This window comes from Oncorhynchus tshawytscha, linkage group LG03 (assembly GCF_018296145.1).
Source record: "Oncorhynchus tshawytscha isolate Ot180627B linkage group LG03, Otsh_v2.0, whole genome shotgun sequence".
In the NCBI taxonomy this organism is placed as follows: domain Eukaryota; kingdom Metazoa; phylum Chordata; class Actinopteri; order Salmoniformes; family Salmonidae; genus Oncorhynchus; species Oncorhynchus tshawytscha.
This window is the reverse complement of record NC_056431.1, coordinates 67747420-67756827: the sequence shown is the minus strand read 5'-3', so window position 1 is coordinate 67756827 and position 9408 is coordinate 67747420. Positions and strand designations below refer to the sequence as shown.

At 43.1% G+C, this 9408-nt stretch overlaps 1 protein-coding gene across 3 annotated transcripts in view; it reads left to right on the top strand.

Moving 5' to 3' along the window:
- LOC112215060 (rho guanine nucleotide exchange factor 7-like) overlaps nucleotides 1–9072 on the top strand; it is a 51654-nt gene extending 42582 nt beyond the window's left edge. The window contains exons 17-20 of one of the 3 annotated variants that reach the window (XM_042319868.1): nucleotides 43–225; nucleotides 5962–6061; nucleotides 8232–8286; nucleotides 8445–9072. In XM_042319868.1, the coding sequence (XP_042175802.1) occupies nucleotides 43–225; nucleotides 5962–6061; nucleotides 8232–8286; nucleotides 8445–8567 (461 nt within the window). In that variant the 3' untranslated portion in view covers nucleotides 8568–9072. Of the gene's footprint in view, nucleotides 1–42; nucleotides 1346–5961; nucleotides 6062–8231; nucleotides 8287–8444 lie in introns of those variants that run through there. The other 2 variants (XM_042319866.1, XM_042319867.1) reach the window with 2 other exon arrangements.
- Nucleotides 9073–9408: the final 336 nt, after the last annotated feature.

Sequence of the window (9408 nt, the reverse complement as noted above, 5' to 3'; positions counted from 1 at the left end):
CCCCCTTTCCCCTCCCCATGCGTTCGCACCACTCCCCATCAGCCTGGCAGGGTACTGACCTGATGCACAACCACGTCCTGGGGAACATGGAGCGGCCCAGCGTAGACTCTCCGGGCCACCGTAGCAGCATGTCGCGACCTGACTTGACTGGCTCAGACCTGTCAGAGGACTCTGACTACGACTCTGTGTGGACGACCCACAGTTACAGGATGGGCTCAGCGTCTTGTAAGAGCTGCATCTCTCACCAGAACTAAAACCCCAAAACTACCGTGGTCGTACCCTACCGTACCGCACGATACCACACAGCACAGCACGTTTACCTCTTAACCTGTGGTCTAGAGGAAAACCAACCAGTTTTTAAGTGTATTTATTTAATTTATTTGTAATTATTATTGTGTTAATTTAATGTTTTATTTGTGTTTGTAATTTTTGGGAGATTGTACTCTCTTTGTTTGAAAATCTACCATGTTACCTTGACCTCTCTCTCTCCGTATTTGTAAGGTAGCTTGTGTTGGGCATCGTCTGGGGTTCTGTGTGTCTGATATTCAGATGTGGTTCAGGAAGGAAGGCATTCTATTGACCATGTTCTCTAACCTAGCTCCTTCTTCCACATATATTACAGTAGCAAATGTTGTGCTGACCTTTGACATTTCCAATGAATCGATATACTTTTGTTATTATTATGACTGCCTTAAGGCTTTTACCCCTGTTGTAGTACCCCCTGCAGTATTTCACGCACAGGACACAGCATCGACAGTAGTATTTCTACGATATTGGTATTAATAGGATATTATATAGGATATGAGATCGAAGTTCCCCTAGGAACAGCATGCATGCTTCATTCCCAGGGTGACGATTTACACTCTTATCAGATTTTACCCCAATCCAAAATGCAGTACTTTTAAACTCAATATTCCTTCAACAGCTTAACAATGATATTCTCAAAAGCAGTACAACATTAGGCCCTAAGCAGAGCCACAAGCCTGGCAGGTCCAGTTTCTATATCGTAGGAAACATTTGTTTGTATCCTTCAAAACATTACCATGCTCTTCCATGCATTAGTAAGAACTCTTCTCCTGAGAAAGTATATCCTATAGGCCACGGTAAGAATTCCCAGGGGACAGTTTTTCAAAGGTTATCTAGATTCCGGCTATTGGATCAGCTATTGGATAGGAATGGGGACACCCGTTCAATTTATTCTATTCCAATGCATTTAATCCTATCCGATAGCCAGATAGATAACTTTTGAAAAACTGGGCCCAGTTTACTGTCCACTTCAAATTAGTCCTCTCTCTCTGCAGATCAGTCTTCTCTCTCTGCAGATCAGTCCTCTCTCTCTGCAGATCAGTCCTCTCTCTCTGCAGATCAGACCTCTCTCTCCGCAGATCAGTCTTCTCTCTCTCCGCAGATCAGTCTTCTCTCTCCGCAGATCAGTCTACTCTCTCTGGCAGATCAGTCTTCTCTCTCCGCAGATCAGCCTTCTCTCTCCGCAGATCAGTCTTCTCTCTCCACAGATCAGTCTTCTTACTCCGCAGATCAGTCTTCTCTCTCCACAGATCAGTCTTCTTTCTCTCTGCAGATCAGTCTTCTCTCTTCGCAGATCAGTCCTCTATCTCCGCAGATCAGTCTTCTCTCTTCGCAGATCAGTCTTCTCTCTCTCTGCAGATCAGCCTTCTCTCTGCAGATCAGTCTTCTCTCTCTCCGCAGATCAGTCTTCTCTCTCTCCGACAGATCAGTCCTCCATCTCCGCAGATCAGTCTTCTCTCTTCGCAGATCAGTCTTCTCTCTCTCTGAAGATCAGTCTTCTCTCTTCGCAGATCAGTCTTCTCTTTCTCTGCAGATCAGTCCTCTCACTCCGCAGATCAGTCTTCTCCGCAGATCAGTCTTCTCTCCGCAGTTATTCTGACAATATATGGAATAAATGGCTTTGTTATTTATGTATTTCTACAAATCATTTGTTTTATTTTACCTAAATTATTTTGTATTACATATGTGATTAGTATTATTTTTATTTCACTGTGTATGTCAATGTTTACAACCAATTAGTGGAACATACAGTTAACCTCTCTCTACATGATGGTGAAATGGTATCAGCGTTTCTACATTGAGCATGGGAGGTAGAGCATTGACATGTGTTAACCATGAACAGTCTCTGTACCTCCTCTAACCAGTGTGTGTATAACATCAAACTGAGTGGATGGTGTAGCCTAGTAACTACGCTTGTCATAGATATTGAGTGTCCCTGTACAGCTCATCCATACTGTAAATCTACAATGTCAGTGTTGAGGAAGTGTCAACCAAAAGAGAACTTAGTCTTGTGGGAGAGGTCATATGTGACATACTTATTCATCAACACAGATCAACATGAACTAAAATAAATGATCTCCTTTTTGTACATAGTTGATGTCAATAGAACAAAAAATAAGCCAAACAGTGGTTCTATCAGTATTTGAGCTAAGAATATGACTGTCCTCGTGTTGTGTCTTCTACTTTGTAATTGCAGTGTACTCTGTGGTTGGTCAGGTCATGTGACTGCAGTGTATTCTGTGGTTGGTCAGGTCATGTGACTGCAGTGTATTCTGTGGTTGGTCAGATCATGTGACTGCAGTGTACTCTGTGATTGGTCAGGTCATGTGACTGCAGTGCATTCTGTGGTTGGTCAGGTCATGTGACTGCAGTGTATTCTGTGGTTGGTCAGGTCATGTGACTGCAGTGTATTCTGTGGTTGGTCAGGTCATGTGACTGCAGTGTATTCTGTGGTTGGTCAGGTCATGTGACTGCAGTGTATTCTGTGGTTGGTCAGGTCATGTGACTGCAGTGTACTCTGTGACTGCTGCAGTGTACTCTGTGGTTGGTCAGGTCATGTGACTGCAGTGTACTCTGTGGTTGGTCAGGTCATGTGACTGCAGTGTATTCTGTGGTTGGTCAGGTCATGTGACTGCAGTGTATTCTGTGGTTGGTCAGGTCATGTGACTGCAGTGTATTCTGTGGTTGGTCAGGTCATGTGACTGCAGTGTATTCTGTGGTTGGTCAGGTCATGTGACTGCAGTGTACTCTGTGGTTGGTCAGGTCATGTGACTGCAGTGTACTCTGTGGTTGGTCAGGTCATGTGACTGCAGTGTACTCTGTGGTTGGTCAGGTCATGTGACTGCAGTGTATTCTGTGGTTGGTCAGGTCATGTGACTGCAGTGTACTCTGTGGTTGGTCAGGTCATGTGACTGCAGTGTATTCTGTGGTTGGAAAAAACAAAGAAAAGCAAAAACTGAGAGGTGAAGTGACTGCTTTGTCCAACTGTGTCCTCTGTATGCTCCAATGATGTATAGGACCTATGCCACACCTATGATCAAAATGTCCTACCTACCTTACCTACATACCTACTGTACCTACCTAGAAACCTACAATATATACAGACTGATGTACAGTACCAGTCAAAAGTTTGGACATGCCAACTCATTCCAGTGTTTTTCTTTAATTTTACTATTTTCTACATTGTAGAATATCAGTGAAGACATCAAAACTATTAAATTACACATATGGAATCATGTAGTAACCAAAAAAGTGTTAAACAAACCAAAATATGTTTTATATTTGAGATTCTTCAAAATAGCCACCCTTTTGCCTTGATGATAGCTTTGCACATTCTTGGCATTTTCTCAACCAGCTTCACGAGGTAGTCACCTGGAATGCATTTCAATTAACAGTTGTGCCTTCTTAATATTAATTTGTGGAACTTATTTCCTTCGTAATGCATTTGAGACAGTTGTTTGTGTTCTGACAAGGTAGGGGTGGTATACAGAAAGCCATATTTGGTTAACGACCAAGTCCATATTAAGGCAAGAACAGCTCAAATAGGCAAAGAGAAATGACAGTCCATAATTACTTTAAGACATAAAGGTCAGTCAATCTGGAATATTGAAAGAAAAGTTTCTTCAAGTGCAGTCACAAAAACCTTCAAGTGCTATGGTGGAACTGGCTCTCATGAGGACCGCCACAGGAAAGGAAGACCCAGACTTACTTCTGCTGCAGAGGATAAGTTCATTAGAGTTACCAGCCTCAGAAATTGCAGCCCAAATAAATGCTTTGCAGAGTTCAAGTAACAGACACATCTCAACATCAACTGTTCACATGAGAAGGCGTGAATCAGGCCTTCATGGTCGAATTGCTGCAAAGAAACCACTACTAAAGGACACAAATAAGAAGATGAGACTTGCTTGGGCCAAGAAAGACGAGCAATGCAAATTAGACCGGTGGAAATCTGTCCTTTTGGACTGATGAGTCCAAATTTGACATTTTTTGTTTCCAACCAGTGTGTCTTTGTGAGATGCCGAGTAGGTGAAAGGATGATCTCCACGTGTGTGGTTCCCACTGTGAAGCATGGAGGAGGAGGTGTGATTGTGTGGGGGTGATTTTTGGTGACACTGGTGATTTATTTAGAATTAAAGGCACACTTCACCAGCATCCCATCTGGTTTGCACTTAGTCCCACTATCATTTGTTTTTCAACAAGACAATAACCCTGTAAGGGTTTTCCTGTGGTGAAGGAGAAGCGGACCAAAATGCAGTGTGGTGGTTATTCATGTTCTTTAATAAAGGAACTAGACATGAAATAACTAACAAAAAAATAAATGTGCGAAAACCTAAACAGTCCTATCTGGTGCAAACACAGAGACAGGAACAATCACCCACAAACACACAGTGAAACCCCGGCTACCTAAGTATGATTCTCAATCAGAAACAACTAATGACATCTGCCTCTGATTGAGAACCATACTAGGCCGAAACATAGAAATACCCAAAACCTAGAAAAACAAACATAGACTGCCCACCCAACTCACGCCCTGACCATACTAAATAAATACAAAACAAAGGAAATAAAGGTCAGAACGTGACAAACCCAAAACACAGCTCCAGGCTGAGTGAGGGCTATTTGACCAATAAGGAAAGTGATAGAGTGCTGCATCAGATGACCTAGTCTCCACAATCAACCGACCTCAATCAAATTTAGATGGTTTGGGATGATTTGGACTGCCGAGGGAAGGAAAAGCAGCCAACAAGTGCTCATTATATGTGGGAACTCCTTCAAGCCTGTTGGAAAAACATTCCAGATTAAGCTGGTTGAGAGAATGCCAAGTGTGTGCAAAGCTGTAATCAAGGCAAAAGGTGTCTACTTTGAAGAATCTAAAATATATTTTGATTCGTTTAACACTTATTTGGTTACTACATTATTCCATCTGTGTTATTTCATAGTTTTGATGTCTTCACTATTATTCTAAAATGTAGAAAATAGTAAAAATAAAGAAAAACCCTTGAATGAGTGGGTGTGTCCAAACTTTTGACTGGTACTGTGCATGACAAGAGGCCCCAAACACTGTATCATTGAGTTGTGAATAAATCTGTCTTTTGTTAGCAGTTGGTATTTGGGGTGTTTTGTCAGAACCTTATTTCACTGTGTTGTCACTGTCAACAAGATTCCAGGCTAAACTATTAGAACAGGAAATGTGAAAACAAAATGGTGTCTTTTCTCTCATGAAAATACGCTGTATTCTTGTTGTTGTTTTATTTTTGTCTGCAACAGCCAGGGGTGTGGTGAGGTAAAACCAATGAGGGGTGAATGGATCAGGATGAAGAAGGAATTACGCCTCTCTCTCATCCTCCTGCTGTTCTTCCTCTCCTGGCTCCTCTGTCCTTCATTGTGCCTTGTCTTTCTGTGCATGACTAACTAACCCACGGCCTCTCCAGTCTCATGTGATTGTGTCCTCGTTTTGCTTTTCTTATAATGTAATCAATCACCAACCAGGAACTCAGTCACTTCTGTTAGCTAAACTGCTGTGGGTAGAAGTTTACCTTAGGCACAGATCTAGGATCAGCTTACTCTCCCACAAGTCTAACCAGCCATTAGGAGTTGGAAGTCCAAACAGACCTTAGAGCAGTGTATCTAGTGTGTTGTGTTTGTCTGGAACAGGGGTGACGCGGAGTGACACAGGGCTGCAGGTCATCATCCCCGGAGAGGAGATCATCATGGAGGAGACGATGAGCAACATACATTCTGTGGTTGGAGAGAAGTAAGACCTTCTCCTTCCCTCCTCTTCCTCTTCTTCCACCTCCTCTTCTCCCTCCTCCTTTTCGTCGTCGTCCTCCTCCTCTTCTCCCTCCTCTTCCTCCTCCTTCTCTTCTTCCTCCTTCCCCTACTCCCCACCCCACTTCCTCCTCTTCTTCCTCCCTTTTTCCACCTTCTCCTACTCCCCACCTCTCCCATCTGCTTTCCACCTCCTCCTCATCCTCCTCTTCCTCCTCCTCCCCCTTCTTCGTTTTGGTCAGGGCTGAATATCTTGGTAAGACCTCACAGTTTCTGTCATCATGTGCTGCAGTGAGATGGTGTTCACCATCCAGAAGGCTTCTGTTTCTAGATGGTTAACTGTGTTAGTTAGTGTGTAGACTAGTGCAGTACTGTGTGCATACATACTGTTTCTGGATGGTTAACTGTGTTAGTTAGTGTGTAGACTAGTGCAGTACTGTGTGCATACATACAGTGCCTTCAGAAAGTATTCAGACTCATTGACTTTTTCCACATTTTGTTACGTTACAGCCTTTTTCTAGAATTGATAAAATAAATAAAAATGTTCAGCACACAATACCCCATAATGACAAAGCGAATAAACAGGTTTTTAGAAAATTTGGCAAATGTATTAAAATTGAAAAACAGAAATATCTTATTTACATAACTATTCAGACCCCTTTCTATGAGACTCAAAATTGAGCTCAGGTGCATCCTGTTTCCATTGATCATCCTTGAGATGTTTCTACAACTTGATTGGAGTCCACCTGTTAAATTCAATTGATTGGACATGATTTGGAAAGGCACACACCTGTCTATAAGGTCCCACAGTTGACAGTGCATGTCAGAGGGAAAACCAAGCCATGAGGTTGAAGGAATTGTCTGTAGAGCTCCGAGACAGTATTGTGTCGAGGCACAGATCTGGGGAAGGGTACCAAAACATTTTTGCAGCATTGAAGGTCCCCAAGAACACAGTGGCCTCCATCATTCTTACATGGAAGAAGTTTGGAACCACCAAGACTCTTCCTAGAGCTGGCTGCCTGGCCAAACTGAACAATCAGGGGAGAAGGGCCTTGGTCAGGAAGGATCAAGTACCCAATGGTCACTCTTTTTATTTATTTGTATTTTTGTATATATATTTTTTTACCCCTTTTTCTCCCCAATTTCATGGTATCCAATTGGTAGTTACAGTCTTGTCTCATTGCGGCAACTCTCGTACGGACTCAGGAGAGGCGAAGGCCCAGAGCCGTGCATCCCCCGAAACACAACCCAACCAAGCTGCACTGCTTCTTGACACAATGCCCACTTAACCCGGAAGCCAGCCGCACCAACATGGAGGAGGAAATTATAACTGTTAGACTAATGGTACATCACAGTTGATGTTGGGGTAGATGTTTATAACTGTTAGACTAATGGTACATCACAGTTGATGTTGGGGTAGATGTTTATAACTGTTAGACTAATGGTACATCACAGTTGAAGTTGGGGTAGATGTTTATAACTGTTAGACTAATGGTACATCACAGTTGAAGTTGGGGTAGATGTTTATAACTGTTAGACTAATGGTACATCACAGTTGAAGTTGGGGTAGATGTTTATAACTGTTAGACTAATGGTACATCACAGTTGAAGTTGGGGTAGATGTTTATAACTGTTAGACTAATGGTACATCACAGTTGAAGTTGGGTCGATGTGTCATTTTACCAGACTTGGTAACCATCTGTCTACGGCACAATTTGCACTGAACATTGCTCTGCTCTTTGTCAGACTTCTAAAAGCCAAACCACTTCCAAATTACTGAAACAGTACAACCCTCTTTATCAATCATTTCTTTGTTGGAAGCTGCTCCTTTTCCATGGCTATCACCACCACTGTTTTCCTGGTTAACAGTGGCTACTCCATCACTCAAGGTGCTAAGTGTTTAGTGGGCGTGTACCTCTCCACGTGCATATTGTTACTTCTCCCCACGCTCCTGCTGGGTCACAGTGGTGAAATGGACTGTTGTACCTAATGATTCTATATCAACATTATTAAAAATGAATCTAAATGTTTTTATATCATCATTGAGGGAAGTAATTACCTCAATAATTATTGATATTGATTTATCGCCCAGCCCTACTGTATATGATCATGTATTTTTCTGTAGGATGGTGTTAACCATCTGTGTTGTGTTGAAGGAGCCTGGAGGATGTAGTGTATGCCCTGAGGGACGAGGTACAGGAGCTCCAACAGGTGATTGTCCCCTCTGTGTCCCAATTTGCTGGCTTAAGACAGGCCTATGACAACTCAATATGGCATGCGACACTTTACACTGTTATGACGGATGAAGTAGTAAAACTACCAAACGAATGCTTTGTGGCATATGAAGCTGACCTTTGACCCCTCAATAGGACAATAAGAAGATGAAGAGGTCACTGGAGGAGGAGCAGAGGGCACGGAAAGAGCTGGATAAGGTTGTCCGGAGGGTGTCACAGAGTATGAATAACCACACCTGGGACGAGACTAACTTATGATGTGTGTGCAGATATGATTGCGTGCAGATACATGGTTTTGTGTGTGTTGAGCTAGGGCCCAGAGTTTTTTCCAGTCAGGTCATGTGGCTAGGAAAAACTCCTGGCCCCACCTATAATAATGAGGAATGTCTTTGGATCCATCCGTGAACTAACATGGACCTGGAGTGGCACCTAGCGTTTAAGAGTGTCTGGCCAGTTACCGAAAGGTTGCTGATTTGAATCCCTGAGCCGTTCTGCTCTTGAGCAAGGCAGTTAACCCCCAACAACACCTGCTTCCTGGGCTCAGATGACGTGGATGTTGAATAAGCCAGCTCCCTGAACCTCTCTGATTCATAGGGGTTAGGTTAAATGTGGAAGACACATTTCAGTTGTACAACTGACCCTGGTATTGTACCAGTTGTACAACTGACCCTGGTATTGGTACTGAGTGGTATTGGTACTGACTGGTACTCAAATCAAATCAAATTGATTTATATAGCCCTTCGTACATCAGCTGATATCTCAAAGTGCTGTACAGAAACCCAGCCTAAAACCCCAAACAGCAAGCAATGCAGGTGTAGAAGCATGGTGGCTAGGAAAAACTCCCTAGAAAGGCAAAACCTAGGAAGAAACCTAGAGAGGAAACAGGCTATGTGGGGTGGCCAGTCCTCTTCTGGCTGTGCCGGGTGGAGATTATAACAGAACATGGCCAAGATGTTCAAATGTTCATAAATGACCAGCATGGTCGAATAATAATAAGGCAGAACAGTTGAAACTGGAGCAGCAGCACGGTCAGGTGGACTGGGGGCAGCAAGGAGTCATCATGTCAGCTAGTCCTGATACTGGTACTGACTGGTTCTGG